The sequence below is a fragment of the Prionailurus bengalensis genome, chromosome D4, assembly GCF_016509475.1.
Source record: "Prionailurus bengalensis isolate Pbe53 chromosome D4, Fcat_Pben_1.1_paternal_pri, whole genome shotgun sequence".
In the NCBI taxonomy this organism is placed as follows: domain Eukaryota; kingdom Metazoa; phylum Chordata; class Mammalia; order Carnivora; family Felidae; genus Prionailurus; species Prionailurus bengalensis.
In genome coordinates this window covers 7,961,912-7,984,377 of record NC_057359.1, presented here as the reverse complement: position 1 = coordinate 7,984,377, position 22,466 = coordinate 7,961,912, and the positions used below count along the sequence as shown (strand labels likewise).

The window sequence follows — 22,466 nt, the reverse complement described above, 5'->3', positions numbered from 1 at the left end:
AAGAAATGACAGGCCAAGGTGTTCACCATCCACATGACAGAACTATTATCCGGCATGAAGAGCATTTACCTCATCAGTATCTTCCCGAAACAGACCGAGTGTCCTGGGTTTGAATAAGCTCTGTAGTAAACGTGTGATGATGAATTCATTCCCAATTCTTTACGTGGGATGAGTCAGATCTCCAGACCTTTAAGATCATTTAATTTTCATTCAACACTATTTTTTCAGTCGCCGTAATACTCAGACCTTTCCCAGAACATCACAAAGGTGAAATCCTTGCCTGTAAGGTACGCACAACCCTCCATTAAGTACCACTTACTGGGAGCCAATGATATGAAACCGTGATGGCTGATATTTCGGTAAGCGAGAAATAGGGTGTTGTGATAAAGAACAAGAGAGGGGAGAAGAGAGGAAGGATGGTCAAGTCAGAAAGCAGTGTTTTCTTTAGGAGTTAAGAGAGAGACTCTTTCAGAAGAGGGATTTATACAGTTGGGCTCCTTTTCTTTGTGTCCCGATAGCCCCACACGGAGAGAATGTGCCACATCCAGGAAAGGCTCAAGAAACATTTGCTGCATGAACCTAAGAAGGGAACCAAATCAATCTTAGCACCCACAGGACTAGCAAGTGTAGTCTAAATCCCCTTTGGACACAGCTGCGTGGGAGAGTCAACACAAGGAGAGGCACAGCATTTCTCTGCGAACAGCGGCTCCTTACCTGTTGTTGTACCGGTACCTGCTGCACCACCTGGGTAGGTACCGCTGCTTGACTAGCCACAGATGTCTGTAAAGTCACTGTCGAACCTGTGTCCGACCCGGTCTCTGATGTCTGCATGATGGTCTCTGAAATACAGTATCAGAAAGAAAGTTTTAAGTGCTCTCCTTGCACGATTAGCTACATTACATTTGTTCTAAAATTCCTATACTTAGGGGCGCCTGGATGGCTCAGTTGGATGAGGGTCCGACTTTGGCTCAAGTCGCGATCTCACGGTCTGTGAGTTCGAGCCCCGCGTTGGGCTCTGTGCTGACCGCTCAGAGCCTGGAGCCTGCTTCAGAATCTGTGTCTCCCTCTCCCTCTGTCCCTCCCCTACTCATGTTCTGTCTCTCTCTCTCTCTCTCTCTCTCTCTCTCTCTCTCTCAAAAATAAACATGAGGAAAAAAACCTATACTTAGAGTAACTTTCAACTCTCAGAATATTTCTTACCCCAACATACTGCCATGATATTCCAGGCAGCGTTATAGTCATTCTGTTCACTTTTTAAGTCTACACAGAAAATTACCAATTCACATTAAAAAAAAAAATCCCCATTTACACTTCTTATTTTGAGGCTATAAAAGTTGAACTTCATTGAAATCTACCTTCCTTAGGTCTCATCTGTTAATAAAAGTTTCAATCATATTATAAACTGTAGACCAAAATTATTTTAAGATTCTCAATTTTCAGAACACAAACCCTAGCTGGATGCAAGTATGTCATAAAATTTTATTTTCTAGACACTTTTAGAGGCCATTAGCGTGTCCCCCAAAGGTGTACAATTCAGAATACATTATTCCTAACATCCTTTCCAACTTTCAAACTTACTATGCAGTGATCTAAAAAATTAATAATAATAATGTATACCCAAAACTTAACCAAAGGAACAAGCTCACTAATTTGCTGTGACTGTGGTATAGTGTACTAAAATCAACATTGATTTTACCCAGAGGTAGCCAAACATCAACAACGTTTAGTATTTTGGACATGGGGAGGACCGCTATTATGTAAATGAGGCTGGTAAGCAAGACACGAAATTTTAGCTTCCTTCATTCACAGTTCAGCATGGCACATTTTTAAAGTTCGTATGTGCCTGATCTAGCTACACAGGTTAAATTTTGTAGTGTGTAATGTAACAGGTGTGGTTTCTAAGACCTCCTGGTCTCAACATTCCCTTTTGCTACTTATAGATCTGCTACTGAGCAGGGACCAGAATTCTAATATTCTTTCCTGGGGGGCTGGGGGAACAATATTTAATTGGTAATTTAAGAAAAATACTGCACTGTGGTTTAAATCTGTGAACAGCAGGGTGAACATTAATTTTCCCCAAGAAAATTCAAAAAGAGCATCCAGTTCTTTCAAGTAGAAAATTAAGCCCCAGGGGTGCCTGGGTGGCTCAGTCTGTTGAGCTTCCGACTTCGGCTCAGGTCATGATCCCATGGTTCGAGAGTTCGAGCCCTGCATCGGGCTCTGTGCTGACAGCTCAGAACCCGGAGCTGCTTCAGATTCTCTGTCTCCCTCTCTCCCTGCCCCTGCCCTGCCTGCACTCTGTCTCCCTCTCAAAAATGAATAAACATTTTAAAAAATTAAATAGAAAAAAGAAAGAAAATTAAGCCCCTTACCATCTTTTGTCAACGCGTCCCCTCTCTTCCAATGTTTCCCCCAAACCTTTTCTACCATCTCATTCAATTTTAGAAATGGACCTCTGAAGACATCTAATCTACTCTTCTCATTTTATAAATGAGGACACTGAAACCCAGAGAGGTTAAGAGACTCACTCAAGGGGACAGGAACAGATGTGAGGCGAGGCCTTTTTGCTTTGAATCCATGCTTATTTTTCTTTTCTAGACCTTGACATTGGCATCTCTTTAGGTGATTTGCTTACTCTTTTGTTAGCCAAGGCCCTCAAGCGGCACAATAAACCTTACCGCTGCAACAGATACGGCAATGACAGCTAACACCGATTACACGTTCAACCTACGCTAAGGACTCTTCCAAATGCTCTACGTGTTAATTTGTAAGTAAATTAACCCATGTAACACCCAGGTGTGACTGGTAGGATTATAATCTCCATTTACAGATGAGGGACCTCGGGCATACAGAGGGAAGCTGGGTAGGAGCTTAAACAACAAAGGGAAAGTGATACAGACTGTGGCTACCACGTCATTTACTTGGGTCGGCTCTTCACGCTCAGCTCCAAGACGTTGAGAATTTGTGGGAAGTCTCCCAATTATCCCAGAGAAAAAAGCTGGAAGTTCAGATTTTTATGTGAGATCTTCCAAATGGTGGCTCATTTAAAAAAAAATCTAGCATTCATCTCCAAGCAAACACACACACACACACACACACACACACACACACACATCCACACATCCCTCTGGGCTACCATTAAGACCATGGATATGCCTGAAATTGAGAATGACAGTATTCACCACACAAAGTTCTTGCCTAAGTAAGATGACTGGAGGACCCTTGGTCGTCAAAATTTGGGGAAGGGATACACATGAGGAATCCTATCTGTATCTCTTCCTTTATTCCATCAGAGGGGGAAAAAAATGCCCTCCCAAAAAGGAAAGCGAAAGTCAACGTCCTTTGATTCACTACATGCTTATAGGCCATCAATCCCTTTTGTGCTACAGCAGAAGAGCTGTGAGTGAGGGGGGATGTCTTTCTGCAGAGAATGAGGAAGGAACCAGATGTTGCTTACCGCATCTTTAGTGAGGTTTCCTTAGCCTCTCTAACTAATGCCAACCTAGGTGGAGGCCTCGGTCCGTTTAGTATACAAATGAAGAAAACAGAGTCGCCAATGATGTCCAATCAAAGGTGGGTGTTTCTTAGAGTGTAGTCACTCACCTACAACTCCCTCCTATGTCTCCCAGTGCTGGCTGGGAATTTTCTCGAGGCTTTCTCGTGTGTCCATACGTTGTAATGCAGACCAGCCTACACACCCATTTTAGGCTACGACCTAACCTTGACATCGACTATTTTAGACCTAACATATGCAACAATAAAAAGAAAGATCTCTTTAAAAATTAAATACATTTTTAAAGCAATTCCTAAGAACCATTCTCCATAAACCACATGAGAAAGCTTATCAGAAGATAAAGGGCATAGATCTGAAAACTGGCTTCTCAAGACTATATTAGACTCCACAGACAGGCTTTGGTTCAGAGTAACTACAAATTAAAATTCTTAATTGCCAATAAATATCAGAAATGTGTGGTAAAACCAAATTTCCAGATACAAAAAATGTGAAGATTTAGAAAAGGTGAGCACACAGTGTATGTTTTATAGGCAAATTATTTAAATGGAAATACTCCTTCACTTGCCTGGCCTCTATAGGCATTTGAGTTCATGACACTTTTTGCGGTAACCAGAAATTCAGTCTTACCAATCCAGATTGAAAATGGAGAATAATTGTTTGGGTTTGAGACCGTCTTAATAACATTTAAACTCATTCACTTCTTTTATACAGAACAGAAATACCCAGGTTTGACTGCTTTACCATCAGAAATGCATGACCAGACGATTGGAACTAATATTTTCCCCATTTAACAGACGAGTCAACGGGAGACTCACAGACGTTAAGTCACTTAACCAAGGTCAAGCAGCTGGAGGTAGGAAAGGAGGGTTTGGACCTCCCACTGAAGTTCACGCACTAGACGACTAGACCAAGTGGGGAGTCCTGAATTTCAGAGCAGACATCGCACAGATAGAAGGGAGTAAAAGAAAATAACGCAAACTGGGGAGAAAGAAGGAAAAGGTCCCAACTACTTTATAGGAGCAAACTTTGCAGAACAGACTGGGGAAAAAAAATGGATAGAAAATGATGGCTTTATAACCTCGGGTTAGAAAGTCACGACGAGCTTTCCATCCGGCCTCTGGCTCTACACATATGCCACGTCAAAACCGGCACATAAAGTCCCATCCCGGACAACAAACAGCTGCCCCGGAACATCATCTGTTTACTCCTGAGTGGCTGATCCCCATCCTGTCTCACCGGCTCTTGGATCATAAAGGGTCATGCCAACTGGTAAGAACTTAGTTTCTCCATCTTTCCTTGAAAGACACAACTTCATTCTCCTTTAATGGCATTGTCTTCCTCGGTTTTGACGAAGAGGCTTTCTTTGCCAAAGCCTCATGGCTTGAGAGGGTCTCAGTCACATCCGTGGCAGAGACTGGCTCAAAACTCATGACCATAATTAGGTCTCTCGGCTAACAAGTATCTCCCAGGTGCCACACATTATGCTAACTGCTTGAAATACTTCTCATTTAATCCTCTTAGGACTCCCATAATGGAAGCGTTCTTATTTCCACTTTAAAAATAAGGCAACTGAGGCACAAATGTACTCAATAACTTGCTGAAAGCCACAGAGCTAGGAAGGGGAAGAGCCTGAATTCAACCCTAGGTTTATCGGACCCCAAAGCCCGCGATGCAACTCCGGATAGTACTTTGCAATATCATGATGATAAGGCTTCCAAATGAAAAGCTAGAGACTATTATTGATCTGAACAGCAAAGTCTTTGGGATTCTCAACCCACTGTATTTCATCTACACTTCCAATAACAACGGACAGACATCCCTTCTCTCTCCGACATCGAAATTAGGAAGTATTCTCTCTCTGCTGAGGCCATAATAAAACCTAACTAGTAAGTATTTTTCCAGAGGCATTTTAACGGATTAATTCTGAAGACCTGACTTAACAGCAGATCAATTAGAATGTTAAAGCATGTTCGAGGGGTATAGCCCTCCTGCCAAATTTTGCTAAACAGATCATTTAAACCCACCGACGCATTCAGAGTATTCTGGTAGCTTTCCAACATTTCAGCAAAGCAAGAATCATCACGGAGGGTAGTGTCTGAGCAGGCTTCATTTGGAGGTTTTGTTTTAGACCCAACATAAGGTTTATGTGTACATTGGAGGTGTTCCTATTCATCTAGCAGTGGTTTCTGTGCTCTGTTTATGTTTGGGAGTAATGTGGTTAGTTTAGTTCCTTCACAGCCCCCTTTCAAGTGATATTTGTTTATCAGCCACAAATGCAGTCACATTAATCCATTCTGATAAGCTAAATAAGCCCCTGCAGCTGGTCCATGACGCAGCCCATATGTAAATGAGTTGTATATTCTTGCAGGAGAGACATGCGTGATTTCAGTTCCGTCTTCCTTGCCTAATGTGGCAGTCAGGTGTGTCAGGAGCAACCGATGCTTGTTTGACAAAGGACCTTTTTATTCTGGCTAATTAAGCAGTTGGACACACCCGCCTGTTAACGGTTCTGTTTTGCACAGCCAACTCTGGCTGAATCATGCGAATCTACAGCTAAATAGGCCACATTTTGAAAGAAGGCTAATTAACCCCTAGGAGAAGGAAAAGAATATTGCAAAAACCCAGCTGCTGAAAGCGACAAGATTAGCATTTCTTCAACCTGACGGGCAAAACCCAGGCAAAGCAAACGTGTTTGGAACAAACATGCGTTATTTGCAAGTTTCAAGGCGTTCAAACGTTCTTTATGGAACTTCCTGAAGATTATTTAATACACTCAAATTCACAGTTGGATTCCTTTTATCACACACAATATACACGCCAAATTAAATGGTTTAATAGTCTGACCTAATCAATTACTTTTCAAACAGAACTATCTAACTGGGATAGCTTAAAAATAGGTAGTATCCATCTAATTTTTATTGGGTTTTTCAGCCTGAAATAATTTGCTTTCTAAAGAAGCAAAGTCTGCAAAGTTTGGCTCGACTACACTGACGATATTGTTTTGTGTGTGTGTGTGTGTGTGTGTTTTTTTTACACTGAGGAATGTAACAGGTTCCAATTCAGTATAGAAAATAAAGACTTGTAATTTAATTTTCAAGTGCGACAGAGAATTTCCTTCCTTTTTCCTTAGTATGGAAAAACAAAAGATGTTCCTTCTAATTCCTAATTGAACCAAATTAACCAAAGTTAATATTACAATAGTCACTTAATGGGTGTAATAAAAATAAATCACATCTACAATGTGACATTCAACTATAAATTATTTACTTGAAAACCTGGTTCAACATAAGAGCATGGGAATTTACAAAAAAAAAATTGGCATAATTTGAATTACTGTTTTTAAAATACAGAACAAAAACTTTAACGTTGGTATGCCTTTACACAGAAAAACCCCAAATCATAATTGATGTTTTGTGACATGCAATTTTTACTACTAATATTCTGATTAAGCATCAGCATTGTTGAATAAATGTGAGAAAAAAAATAAATATTAGTATGCATAATGCCCAGAGCAATTAAAATCTCTATTAAAATTAGATGACTGAAAAGAGCTGTGCTATTGGGGGGGGGGGAGCTGACATTACTTACTTTCCTTAACATAAAATTAAATATGAAATGTATACATTTCTGACTCTTCTGGAGTAGATGGTGAAAACATTACGATTATTTCAATTCTATTAAAAAAAACCCTAAGGATATTAAGCAACTTTTAAAAACAACAATATAATATAAAACAGAGCATATTAGAAAGGTTATATACATAGGTAAATACTCCTAAGTTTAACTCTTTGAAACTGACAAAAACAGACTGAGCTGATTAGCTACAACTGTAAAAACACTGTGACTTTGCTTTCTTCCCCCACTTTATCCAGTACAAATGCTAGAAACTGATAAAGCTACAGACTGCAGTCAGCCTTTTTCATTTAAAATACACCTCTGAAAGTTTATTCGTTGTAAAACACAGGGCTTTATCAAATCAATATATCAAGTAACTGAAGGGATTTATGATTTTTTATATTATAAAAGCTCTGCCTGTGTATTTAGGTTTAATGTTGTAATCCTCATGACTGTGTACAATTAATCTTTTGCACTAAATTGATCTGTAGAAAATGATGGAATGATAATAGTGTAGACTGTTAGGCAGTCATCTTTCTGTGATAGCTGATGACAGTGATTAATGTTGGCGACGATTAATCAGCACACTGGTAACATATACAGGTTGCCTGGGTAACTTTTTTCACTTTTCAAACAAAGGTTTTCGCTTAACTAATTCTTCCCTTGACTCAGAACAGAGTATGAAAAACTGTTTCTTTAGAGAAGAAAAATCAAATTACTTTAGCAGTTTTTATCTTAAAGGACCAATGACAAAATAAAACCATCTACTAACATACTAGTAAAGCCAAACTAGTAAAATAATGTAAGAGCTATTTTATTATTTGTTATTCGTTTCTAGTCGTCAAGAGAAGCTGTCATCAGGCACAGAGGTAATTTTGGGGAAGAGAGACCCAAGTGCTTGTCCAGTCTATTGCTAGTGCCGTTCCAGCATTTTCTGCCACTCGTGGTCGTGAACAGGCAAATCAGGTCTTACCTACATGACGTACGCAAAAAAAAAATGACAGTGCTCAGACATCGGCTGAAAGAAAAAGGAAAGAAAACCAACCAAACAAAAACATCTAAGCAGCCTACACTCTTTCCTACTGGAAAGAGAGCCTGAGAACACCATGATGTAATATACAGAAAGATTCTAACCAAAATACATGAGACAAAGCTATAAATGTTTCTCCCTATTGGTCCATCCAATCCTGAGTGACCAGAACCTAATGGATGGAGCATTTAATGATATTAACCCCCAGAACTGACAGATGATGAGCAATGAGCACTTTATTATAAATATATCATCTTCATTGTTAGAGATACTAATAAGAATAGCTGAGCACTTACTATGTGATGGATGCTTTGGACAGATTCAACCCTAATTTCACCCATAACGTAGACATTCCCATTTTATGGCAGAGGAAAGTAACATTTAGAGATTAACTTGCCCAGGGCCATGAAGCTATTTAAGAGATGAAGTCAGGATTCAAGCCCAGGCTTGTCTGACTCCAATAACAGCACGCTGTCATTGGACCCTAGGTGGCCACACTGACGGCAGCAGCACTGAGGCTATTTTAGTGAAATCAACTTTAAAAGAGATAAAATAGTCTATGAAGACTTTGGGCACTGAGAAAGAATTCTAAATTTGAAGAGACACAAAAAAATCCCATAAATGGCAAATAGGTACTATACCTAGTATGTAACCAATACACTTTTATGAAGCCATCAAACCTGTAATTTTTATATTGGAAAAGCATACCATGGATTAAAAGAGTCATACACTGACCTTGTGTTCACAAAATATTTTATAGATGAAAGAGGTTATAATATACGCTCATTGGCATTTGCATTCCAGAATTTATCCTTAAAAGCAAACAAGGGCCCAGTGAAATGAATGTGTACATATCTATAACATTCTACATAAACACAAGGATATTCACTCAAATACTGCATTTGATAGCCAATAATAAGCCACCAAAATATCCATAATTGGGATACTTATAAATTGTTCTATTCTGCATCCCTATAGTGGAGTGCTACATACATCTATAAAAGCCAACATGGAAGATATTCCTATTTTAAGTATAAAAAGCAGGTTGTCAAATAATATGCAGCCCACCATGCACTCTTCTTAACAGATACATAATTGCTTTGGAAAAATGCTTGGGGAAATAGAATAACATTCATGCAACTTCTAGCTCCTGAAATATGGACCTTATCAAACCAACGACCATATACTTTGGGGGCGGGGGGGTCTCAAGCTAACCTTGAACTTGCTGGCCAAAAGCAGTATGGGCTCCAGGTTAGCCTGGGGCCATCCCAAAAAATCAGTCTTAGATTCTGTAGCCTAAAATAGACCTTATAATCTCAAACATAGCTGCAAAAATAGATTTTGATCTGTTCACTTGTGGGGCAAGAGCTCTGTCTCCCTTCCTACTAAGTGGCTCAGAACTCTAAAGGAGCTATAAAAAAAAAAAAAACAACCAAAAAACAAAACAAAAAAACCACTTCAATGTTTCTGCTGGAATAGCCTATTTAAAAAATATAACTGGAGATTATATCTACAGATCCATTCATTGCTAGTTCCATGACCTATGTCATTTTCTGTTGAAGGAAAGAAACCTGGTAACGTACATTCCCAAATGTCAAACAGGATCCCTTTCTCATGACACTCTCCAGTACCTACTGTCCAATCCAGAATCGAGGCATGAATTTTAATTCTTCTCCCTTGTACACAAACTGATAAGAGCCATGGTGCTTCTTCCAAAGATTTCGAATTGAAAAGAGGATAGGGGTGCCTGGGTGGCTCAGTAGGTTAAGCATCTGACTTCGGCTCAGGTCAGGATCTCATGGCTTGTGAGTTCGAGCCCCATGTCGGGCTCCGTGCTCACAGCTCAGAGCCTGCAGCCTGTTTAGGATCCTGCATCTCCCTCTCTCTTACTTTCCTCTGCCCCTCCCCCCACTCATACCCTTTGTCGCTCTCCCTCAAAAATAAATAAACGGTAAAAAAAAAAAAAAATTAAAAAGAAAAAAAAAAAGAAAAGGGGATGTGTAGGTGCCTAATCTAGATGTTTAGTCCTACCAGGCCAACAAGTGTTCCCCCTTTTTAAACTAGCTTTAGTCTCTTCTGTTCCTTCTTACTACATACCCTAAACTTTATATACGTAACTCTACATACGTAACACACTTCACTAGGATGGCTACATCCACACACATCTAAGTACCCATTCCAGCTTATGTTTTGGGATTGATACACAGGAAAAGGCTTGCCAACAAGAGCTTCCCAACGGTCTCACTCTACTAGATGGGATGCAAACAAACGGAAGGTAAAATGGGGCTAAAAGGCGGTATTATTTAAAGAACCACAAGAGAAAACAAGCAGGTAGTGTCACCCCTAAACAGGAGGATTTCCTTTGGGTTTGACGGGGAGTGAAGGCAAGAACAGGAATGCTTAATTTTCTTCACACCAGAGGAGGCTCCAGTAACAACTCTTGGATTCTCTTGCCTACACAAGAAAGTCGTCTATTTTTTTCTCTCATTGCTTTTTCTTTTTATAAAAATGGAAAATAGAGCCTTTTGCAGTTCCTAACTCTCCTAATGACAGGCTCAGAGAGATCAACACATCTAAAAGGGGAAAATAATACCGTATGATACTACTACTAATAATGGAAATAATATACCCCACTTTAAATGTACAGGATCTTAAGGAACTGAACTCTCATTACTTCCATTTTTTAGCAAATGTCATGAACAGGGGTGTGGGCGGACTCAGGGGGGAAGAAATCTATATATTCACACACACATAAATCCTGGAAACACTTGCTGTAAAACATGCTCTCATCAAATGAAATTTTTATATTGATTTTCCCTGTACAACACATGTGTAAACACTTGGAATAAAGGCTTGGACAAAGGAGGACAAGTAAACCAGTTGAAGATTCCAGCCAACTCGGTACGTTCACAAACTTAACAGAAAAAATTGCTTATCTCTAAAAATCAGTAATTATTGAAATAAGTCAATCACACTGAATTAAAGACCCCGCCTTTACAGGAACTGGTGATGCGCTCCATGTATGGCTGTCCCTCCACCTCAGTCTAAAGCATTTTCTTGGCTCCAAAGACAATAATTTCTTCTACGGTGGGTTATCTTAGGCTATCTCACAAATCTAGGGTTAACACCCCTAAGTGGTGTTATTAATCTGTTTAAAATCAACTATGCATTCTTTATGTTTAAAAGCAACTGTCATTACGTAATGTTTTATGCAAGTGTGAAATTTCACATAAGGAGTTATTTTCTGTCCTCCCTCCTCCTCTTATACTTTGATGGTGTTCCCTGGGGGCTAAAAAAAAAAAAAAAAAAAAAGGTAAGGGAGGGGCACCCGGGTGGCTCAGTTGGTTGAGCATCTGACTCTTGATTTCAGCTCAAGTCATGATCTGAGGACTCATGGGAATGTGGGATGGAGCCCCACGTCAGGCTCTGCACTGACAGCGTGGAACCTGCTTGGGATTCTGTCCCTCCCTCTCTCTCGGCCCCTCCCCTGGTCACACTCCCACAGGGGCTCTCTCCCTCTCTTTCAAAAAAAAAAAAAAAAAAAAAAAAAGGAAGGGAATCCTTCTTTGTTCCTGAAAATACATTAATAGTAACTGTCCTATCCCAATCACTTCCTTTCTCACCATGTTTCCCTCTCACCTCCCCAACCTAATCAGTCCAAAGATTCTGCTTCCTCATATCTCTTAAAATTCTATTCACATACCGTCCTGTCTCCGGAGCTCAGGCCACTCCCAGCAAGAGGTCCCCAGTGCCGTCGGGATAAACTGCAAACCCCCTAACAGGGCTTCTAAGGCTCGTGAGCATACACCTCTCGCCTACCATCTTCCGAAGACTACGTACAATCCAAACGCGTTCTGCTTGTGGACTACTCTCAGTGCCCAAAACCTAGAGCCTCTGAATGAGGAGATCCCTCCAATTCAAAGCATGCTTCCTTCCTACGTTCTCTCATCTTCGCTCCAGCTTTCAGGTCCCAGGATAAACTCCACTTCCCCCAGACAGCCTTCCAAACCACCACCACTCTCCTCCCTTCTTCTTGGCAAATCTGGGACTGGGGTTCCCCTGGGTGCTCCTACAGCACCTTATTTCTACTCAGTGCACAGCAAGTATCATACTGTAGGGTAACTACCTCTCCAACCAGATTATGAACACCAGGGGCACCTAGACTATGCCTCTTTCTCACCTGCAAATATGCAAGAGTGCCCTAACACACAGATCTTCAATTTGCTGAATGAAGAGGTGAATAAAAAAGGGATGCGTTAAAGACCCTACTGACACCCTAGAGTAGGTAGTATCAGAGGCAAATTCTGTAATAAATACAATTTTCTATTAGGACCATTTTCAATCAAGTTATTCATTAAGAATGTCTTCTCTTAATTTTCCAATATGACTTTGCTTTCAATTCTCATTATGGCAGAATTTTATAACAACTCCCATACTCCAAGATGTGTAAGCCTCAACTGATTTTGTGTATAATTTAAAAAGAAAGGAAGAAAGAAAAAAGATAGGGATTAAATAAACTCAAATGAGCAAATTAAGTCTTCAGTTATAGCTCTGAACCTCCTGACACATCATTTAGTTTGTTTTAATAAGTATGCCTGATTCACTGAATTGTGGATTCAAACCCAATGCTCTAATCACGTCATCTTAGAAAAGGTGGCCTGGTATGCTTCCTTTGTTTTTATAAGACAGAAGCACTCAGAGATCTTTAATTTTCATAGCTGAAAGGCTAAGAATAAGTAATTAGCCTTAACAGTAATTGTTCTAACTTCATCATTAATTAAGCACTTGAAATTTATTTGAGCCTGGCAACATTCAACTGACATTCTTCTATGGTCTCTTAACAATCATTGAAACTTTTCACAGAACAAGGTATTTCAAGATGCCTCTAGTTACAAACTAGTTAAAAAATTTTAATTTTTTAAATGTTTATTTTTGACAGAGAGACAGAGAGAGAGAGAGCGAGAGCATGAGCGGGGGAGGGGCAGAGAGAGAGGGAGACAGAATCCAAAGCAGGCTCCAGGCTCTAGGCTCAAAGCTGTCAGCACAGAGCCCGACGCGGAGCTCGAACTCACAGACCGAGAGATCATGACTTGAGCCGAAGTCGTACGCTCAACCGACTGAACCACCCAGGAGCCCCCTAACACATTTTTTTTTAAGTTTATGTATTTATTTTAAGAGAGAGAGAGAGCACGTGTGAGTGGGGGAGGGGCAGAGGGAGAGAGAGAATCCCAAGAGGCTTGAACCCATGAACCGTGAGATCATGACATGAGCCAAAATCAAGACATTGACACTTGACCAAATGAGCCACCTAGGCACCCCTAGTTAACACATTTATGTAAGGATTCCACATGCATTACTTCATCTGTCCAGAAATCCCATGAGGTAGGTACTACTATTTTCTCATTTTTATTGATGAGCAAACTTTGGCTCAAAGCTGAAATGACTCTATGAGCCCCGAGGTCACACAGCTACAAATGGCCAGAGTGAGGGCTTGAATGTATTATACCATCTACTAGGTTCCAGGAGAAAAATGTGGAATTTCTTCTTCTGTTTTCTTCTTTTGTTTTGTTTTTTGAACCCAGCCATATGCCGTAACGGGCTTATAACGCGACACCTTAAATGTTCTACAGGTCAGCGATTATGTCGTCCCGTCTGAAGTAGCAGTCTCTTCCACGAATCCCAAGCAGGCTCCATGCTGTCAGCACAGAACCCAACTAGGGGCTCGATCCCACAAACCGTGAGATCATGACCTGAGCCGAAATCTAGAGTCGGACACTCAACCCCAAGCCACCCAGACATCCCCCAAATACCCCGCTTCGAAAGACAGTAGTACTCTTTCATGATAGCTTCACTGTCCCCTAACCCTGGCAGAGACGAGGATCACAGAATGGTGGAGTAGGTCTGTTTTGCCAAAAGCCAACTTGCTAGGAATTTGCCGAATTGACCAATTCACTTAAGACTTGTATCTTTTTTTTTTTCTTTCAACTTTTTTTTTTTTTTTTTTTGGGACAGAGAGAGACAGAGCATGAACGGGGGAGGGGCAGAGAGAGAGGGAGACACAGAATCGAAAACAGGCTCCAGGCTCCGAGCCATCAGCCCAGAGCCCGACGCGGGGCTCGAACTCACGGACCGCGAGATCGTGACCTGGCTGAAGTCGGACGCTTAACCGACGGCGCCACCCAGGCGCCCCAAGACTTGTATCTTTTAACCAGTGACACTGTTGACATAATTTGTATGGTTTTAAAAAGGCCTTTTGAAGGTTTCTTTGGTGCTCATGTTGATGAAGTCAAGGTTTGAATTTGTCGGGAATTCTGCTGCAAGCCAGTGCCACAGCCTACTTTTACCTATATTCTGGAATTCTGCCACTTTCTGAGCCCATAACTTTTGAGAATAAGAGTCACTTATTTTAAATCAAAGGGTTGAGCGTGTCTTGAATACCAGGGAGTTGACAAATGATAATAGGGATGGTTTATTTTCTGCAACACGTTTTTCACCCATTAAGTGCATTTCTGTACTTCTCTTCATTCACAAATTTGCTACCCAGTTTAAGTAGATAAATATGTCGCTTCTGTTTTAAGCAACTGAAAGGCATTCAGGATATGAAATATCACTGATAAATTTGGCACTCAGCTGAATTGGACTGATAAATATTTCTGTTGCCAAGTGTCTGCAGTGAAATTGCTATAGAAAAATTAAAAACAAATTAAAACTAATTAATGCTTCCCACCAAAAATTTCAAAAGCTTTTGCAACTATTCTATGCAGTGTGATGTGTGGTAAACTTTATATGTAGTTAACACAAACATATTTCGGGCAGTTGATAATTTGGAAAATTGCATCTTAGGCAAATTGATGAATTAGAGTACTTGGTAAGGACAACAAAACTGCCATTCAGTCTGCGTTTTAAATTTTTTTTTTCAACGTTTATTTATTTTTTGGGACAGAGAGAGAGACAGAGCATGAACTGGGGAGGGGCAGAGAGAGAGGGAGACACAGAATCGGAAACAGGCTCCAGGCTCTGAGCCATCAGCCCAGAGCCTGACGCGGGGCTCGAACTCACAGACCGCGAGATCGTGACCTGGCTGAAGTCGGACGCTTAACCGACTGCGCCACCCAGGCGCCCCCAGTCTGCGTTTTAGAAAACTGCCTTTAGGAGAATTATTCCTTCAGTCAATTGATCACTCAGTACATTCTGGGTGGAGAGGTAAGGTGTGACAGGTTTTCAGATAACTGGCTTACCTCCCAGCATCACAGCAATTTAAACTCAAAGAATATCCAGAGATCATCCAGTTTGGGCCCCCTTTTCACAGGGAACCCGAGACCAATAAACCAAACGGGCCTGTGCGTATCAGAGCTGGCGTTAGAACTCAGAACTCCCGATTCCCAGTCAACAGCTCTTTCTAACAGACTACGGTTTATAAGAGAAGAAAAAAGGAAGGCACTCAAAAAGAAGTAGCAAGGCCTGCCAGAAACTCAAAGTGCTTATTATACAATGAGAGAAATGCTCATAACACGGAGAATGAAATCCTAGCATAAGAGGGTCTCTTAGACGTTTCCAAGTTTCTTTCTCACATAAATGAATAAGGCACTGTTTGGGGGTGTTTAACAAGATTTCCAGTAAGTCAAACTTTGTGTGCGTGTGGAGATAGCAACTGAAATGGTTCCCCGGATTTTATATTCTGCAGAAACTCTGGGTCATCTTGTAAAATTTGGGATTTTTTTCTCGGCTACGTGGAGCATCTTAGTGATAGAGGTTCAGTATTCTATTACTATTTGGAGCATCTGAGTGTTTCTGGCTCCCGGTTTTCTTATTACCTCATCTCTGCATGTAACGTACAATACACAAACTCACTGTGTTTACACTGAGGTAAAGATGCCAGAAAGACTCATTTCCAGTTTGCCGGGAAGAAGGGGTAAAAGCAAGATCCAACACCACGGTAATTGCCACTAAAATAAACAGGGAGCAAACTCTTGAGTTTTCACTTGCAGCAAATAAGTGTAATTTCTGGGTGTGAGACAGAAACCTTTTAAATGCAATGGTTTGTGTAACAGCTTTTATAAGGTGCACTTTTCACCATCAAACAGCATAAAATGCTCATGAGGGTAATCAGTGTTGGATGGCAGGTTTACAAGCTTTCCGCGACGTGCACCCTTTATCCATGTTAAAATGTTTCGCAATTACCTCCTTCCGTATTCTGTTCACGCTTTCTTTTAAAAAGATTTTAAAGCCGTTTTGTACAAATGCAACTCCAAAATCAACCATATTGCTTGACTTCTTTACTCACTTGATGTATACTGTTGGTTTTTATTAACTCACAAGTTGTCCACAGCTGGTTTACATAGAAGTGGTACTTCTGTAATAGCAGAGGATATTAAAGCAAGGTAGGAGCTAACGACCTCCTGATATAACTACTCAAAAATGACGCCTTCATGTAACCGTTCCTATGAAGGTCATATAAATGATTTTCCTGTTGTACCAAAATAGTAAGCTAACAGTTACATATTGGATTCAAAACCACATACAAATATGTAATCAACATCTCATTGCTCATTTTTCACACAAACCAGATTTATAAGGATGGTGTTTTCTGAATGCAACTGAAAGGCTATTTACGTGCAAAAACTCCGTTCCTTTTCCTTACAAGGTTCCTTGACCTTGAATGATAGATCCTTTTCAATTAAGGTAACAGTACAATGTTTTAAAAATGTAGGCTAAAAAAAAAAAAAAAAATCATTCTTCCTCACTCTCTCTTTCCGTCTCTCCCTGTCCCTTTCTCTGTATTCTCTCCCTCTCTCCCCTACCTCCCATTTTCCCCACTCTGTTCCACCTTCCTAGAAGTGAGAATCGAGTGAGGCCCACATTTAAATAGGAGCCACACAACAGCCTCTCCAAACTGCACTCAGTATCTAAGCTGAGTCAGCAATATAGCTTCATGATACCAATCATTTTTTTTCTTTGAGATTATTTTTGGGCAACTTAACAACTAATTTTGACATTAACCGTAGGCTTGACCTTAGTTACCGCGCTTCAACACAGACGCCAACAGTAACAACTACACTACTCTTCACTTCTTATAGATAAGCCACATGGCCGAAGTATTTGGTATATCAAAACAAAGCTTCTTGTGAAATCGGATCACCAGGGCTGAATGTTCCTGGCTCGTACTTGTCCGATGACAGTAGAACCACGTCATCATGAGACCACTAAAGGTTAACCCTAGTCATGATGCATTACTTTCCTTTATGTGGCTGCGTTCAGAGCAACTTAGGTTCAGAGACTCTAAGTTAGGACACACCCTTCAAGGTAAGGACCTTGAGCCATTGACTGGGCCGTGATCTATCTGCTTGAATCACTATAATAAAGCACTTACCACACCACCTGACCAGGGATATTACGCACTGCAGAGTCGTGCTCTTAGAACGACCCCAAGGTAACTCTACTTATTTTGACGAACACAAATAGTAATGAGCAAGAGAAAGGCAAAAGAAGCGAACAGCTTAATAAGGACAGATTTATTAATTCATTTTGTCATCTTTCTTTTTTGAGCTTTCTCTAAATCAAAATACCACTTTCCAGAGATAAATATATGGAGTGAAAAAAGGTACACAGGGTGGAGCAGGCATTTCAGAAGCTCAACAGTGGTTGCTCCAAATGCAAGCAGGCCAGTGGAATCAATGAGTCCTGGAGGTGGCTTCTAGAAACGCAATGCTCTTGCAACAAAAGCTATCGCCTGGCTCGGAAACGTAAGAGGCCATCCATTTTTTTAGGCATGCCAACCCCATTACAGAGTTATCTTTAGAAAGAGAGGGAAATTTATGACTATCTTTGAACTTCCAGAAAAAAAAAAACCTACAAATTTCTCACTTATTAAATTATTGTTGCTGGCAACTCTACTGTAAAATTCATTTCTCTTTCAAACTGAATATTAATAAAGCCACCATCAAGGCTGAAAACCTGTGTTTATTATTTCATGCGAGTTGAATAGAAATCAATAGAGGGAGAAAGAATAGGGCAATTTTTTAAACATAAAATTCTAACGTGTTTTATATTGATGAATCTAAAAATGGTACTTCTTACGCTGGTTCTCAAAGCGTGGGCTTTACATATATGAAAATTCATCTCGGTTTAACAGGAAAAACCCCGAAGCCCAAAAGACCCTTTCCTTGGGAAATACAGAAAATACACAAAGTTCTACAAAATCTGTCACTGTATAGCAACATCCAATTTTTTTCGGTTACAACCTCTTCTAAAAAGAACTTGCCCAGAATGAAACATCTGTATCTTAGAAGAATGTTCTTAAAATACTTGTTAAAGCATCATATAACACACACCAAGCAGAACTTTTTAAGCGCAATTTACCCAATAAATTATTTTGTTGAAAAGTATGAATAAGACTGAACAATAACTAATAACTCATAATTTAAGTGATTAATGTTCCTTCCCAAGAGCAGATCATCAGACTATTTTTTGCCTGGGAGTTAAATTTATATTTTAGGGATATCACATTATAGCTTGTGATGGGAGCTGCTCAGGAGTGAACTCTTTGGATTTGAATTGTTCTTTTCATTCGGGATTTAGATTATACTCTTTTTCGTGAACAGGTTTAACTTGAGGGAAAAAAAAATCTCAATGCAGAAAATTATCTAAAAGGTACGGAAGATCCTGGGACACAATTTCTTTGAGGAATTCATCCACTGCTTCCCTTTCTTCTTGCTTTGAAGACGAGGAACAAATACTTCCTGAATATGGATGTCACCTAACAGTTCACTGCTTTAACACCTTCGGAGTCAAGAGAGTTGGAACAAATATAAGCTAAGTTCTGCAGAGCTGGAGAGCAGTTCTGCCAGCAACTGTGAGGAAGGCTGCAAGTGAAAACCCTTTTATGCTTTTCTGCCTAGTATCTCAGTGTGGGAGGATGAATACTAAGTAACAAATTAGGAAACAGAAAAAAAAAAAAAAGTATATCCTCCACCTAGATAAAATGAAGAAAGGTAAGGCTGGTGTTTGGGACCCAAAAGATTCTCCAGATTAATCAGGATTGTTTTATTCCGTCTTCAGTTCCTTACTCACATCCATTTTTTTTTAAGTGACCATTTATTGAATGCCTACAACTAAATTTAATACTTTAATCCTCAACAACCTTGTAAAATGTGTGTTGCTCTCAACTTCGTAAAAATGGACACTGAGGTCCTCTGAGACCCAAATATTTTAAAGTTCCACGATTCGTAAAAGACACAACCAGGATCCACATGGAAACTCCACCTGACTCTAAAATCTACGCTCTTGCCATATCCCCTTCCACTTACAAGCTTGTGTTCCCCATGCTTCCACGTTAATGGAAACAAATTTGAGTTTCAAATTTGAAAGCTACCACCCGTATGAAATGGCACTCTTTTTAAAAAAATTTTTTTTAATGTTTTTATTTATTTTTGAAGGAGACAGACAGAGCATGAGTGGGGGAGGAGCAGAGAGAGGGAGACACAGAATCCGAAGCAGGCTCCAGACTCTGAGCCATCAGCACAGAGCCCAACGCGGGGCTCGAACCCACAAACCGTAAAATCATGACCTGAGCCGAAGTCGGACACTTAACCAACTGAGCCACCCGGGCGCCCTGAAATGACACTCTTAAGACTAAAATCATGCCCCTACAATATCAGCGAGACATTTACAAACAACATGGACTTCTTTAGTATTCATTACACGTGCCAGTTTGTAAGACTCAAAGATATATTTGCCATCTTTCCAAAAGAGCACATTATATGAGATAGGATTTTCATGGGTCCAAGAACAGTTCCCAATCTATTTAAGAACAAAACTAATAAATTATTCTCACCACTTACGTCCAACCCAAATTCAATAAATATTCATTTGCTAACTGCCACTAACGTTAGATGCTAGAAAAGACGGCAAGATGAGGAAATCATTAAATTCCCTGACCGCCTCATCTTTTATCTTTCCCTTACAAAGACTTATTCCCTTAAGACACATCCTTGTCCTGCTGTGTTTCACTCTGCACACACTGTCCCTCAAATGATATTTTGCAGTTTCAATGTTCACTTGTACACAAGTGACATATGCAAATCTATTTATGATGATTTGCAAATCCATTCTCCCAGCCCCGACTTCTCAATGACCTAAATTCTGATCCCATCATATGAGCCGTCTCTTTGCAAATGCAACACAATGAGATCTGTGACATTCACACTCATACCCACCCGCTTGACCTCTCTGACCCCTCGACCTCTCTCTCTTTGTCAATTCCTAGAAGATAGTGACTGTCCCAGCCTCCAGCCTTCATGGAACTTTCTTCACTGTCTAGGTCTCCTCTAAACTCTGAACCTATTTGGTTTAATTCTCAGACTCATTCACAGCAAGCTCATCTATAACAATGTCTTCCCTACATAGATACAAACATTTCTAGGTCTAAAGGACGTTTACATCTCCAGAGTTAATTGGCTGTGAAAATCAACTAAAAGCACTTACTGAGGGGTTGGGCAGTAACTTCCATAATCCTTACATGGCAAGTGTTTCTGAAGTCCAACAATTGCCCAACAACCTAACTAGGTGCTTTATGACTACTACCCTGTATAATTTGGACAGCTGACATGGAAAACAAATGCTGTATGAACAGACAGAACAACAGGTGATGATTGCTACCCACATTCTAGGCATAAAACAGGATGGTTAAATAACTTGCCCAGCATCACACATCTAGCAAGCAACTGTGCTGATTCGAATCAAAGTCTAGCTGACTTCCAGACCAGGGTCTCTCACATGATGCTATGTTGGGCCTGTTTCTGCCATTTACTGAAGTCACTTTAACCTGAGCCTCAGGTTTCTGATCCAGAAAAAGAGAGGATGTTATCAGTGCTCTTAGAGGAGGAATAACAAGCCAGTAGGACGGCATCTGAAGCGAGGCACTTTTCCAAGTTCCCGCATATGCACTAAACATGATTCCAGTATGGTCCTCTGTCCCATCACCCCAACTGCTGCTAAGGATCACTGGCCTTTCTTATACTACACATGAAAGGGTATAACATTATATGAAAGGAGACTGTGTTGAGTTCAAGAAGCATACTGTAAAATCACAGAGCAACCACTGAAAGAATAAAACAAAGAGGTATCACAGTAAGCCAATAAAGGAGAAAAGACGAAACCATAAAATTACTCAAGGAATCTGAAAGAAAAGAGCAAAGAGAACCAAAGAATAGGTGGGACAGATAAGAAAACAAACAGCAACACGGTAGAGTCAAACCTACCCATATCAATAATCACATAAAATGTAGTTTAAATAAACCAACGAAAAGGCGGAGATGATCAAATCAGAAAACAAAGACCAAACTAAATGTTGTTTCTAAGAAATCCAACTTAAGTATAATGTCGGGGCACCTGGGTGGCTCAGTCGGTTGAGCGTCTGACTTCAGCTCAAGTCATGATCTCACGGCTTGTGAGTTCAAGCCCCGCGTCAGGATCTGGGATGACAGCTCAGAGCCTGGAGCCTGCTTCAGATTCTGGGTCCCTCTCCCTCTCTCTCTCTCTTTCTCTCTCCCCCTCTCCCACTCATGCTGTCTCTCTGTGTCTCAAAAATAAAAATAAAAATAAGCATTAAATATAACGTCACAGGCTAAAAGTATGAAGAAATGAGGGGCACCTGGGTGGCTCAATTGGTTAAGCATCCAGCTCTTGATTTTGGCTCAAGTCAGGATCTCAGTCTGTGAAATTGAGCCTCAAGTTGGGCTCCTGCTGACAGCACAGAGCCTGTTCAGGATTCTCCCTCTCTCCCTGTCTCTCTGCCCCTCCTTCGCTTGCGTGAGTGCTCCCTCTCTCTCTCTCTCTCCCCCTCAAAAATAAATACATAAACCTTAAAAAAAAAGAAAAAGGGTATCACTTCTCGGACTTTTGGCTAAGATCAAGGGTAAAAAAAAAAGGGGGGGGGTAAGAGGATTTAAAAAGACATACCATGCTACATTTTAATACCAAACAAAATAAATTTCAAAGCAGCAAATATTACCAGGAATAAGAAAAGCCATTTCATAACGATATAAGAGCCAATCCATCAAGAGAATCTACAACCCCAAATGTTTACGCACCTGTTAGCAGAACTTCAAAATGCGTAAAACAAAACCTGACTGAACCGAAAAGGAGAAATGGCAAAATGCACTATCATCGATGGAGATTTTTAACACTCATCTTTCAGTAATTGATAAAACAATAGACAGAATCAGTAAGGATATAGAAAACTTGCGCATCACAACCAACCTGACCTAATTAACATTTATGGAACATTACACCCAACAATCACAGAAC

The 22,466-nt window shown here is 40.3% G+C and overlaps 1 protein-coding gene across 7 annotated transcripts in view; it reads right to left on the bottom strand.

Moving 5' to 3' along the window:
* The window catches only part of RFX3 (regulatory factor X3), a 296,558-nt gene that overhangs the window by 166,581 nt on the left and 107,511 nt on the right, over nt 1-22,466 (bottom strand). For all 7 annotated transcript variants that reach the window (XM_043565456.1, XM_043565459.1, XM_043565460.1 and 4 more), the window contains exon 2: nt 715-839. In XM_043565456.1, coding sequence (XP_043421391.1) covers nt 715-831 — 117 coding nt within the window. In that variant the 5' untranslated portion in view covers nt 832-839. The remainder of the gene's footprint in view (nt 1-714; nt 840-22,466) is intronic.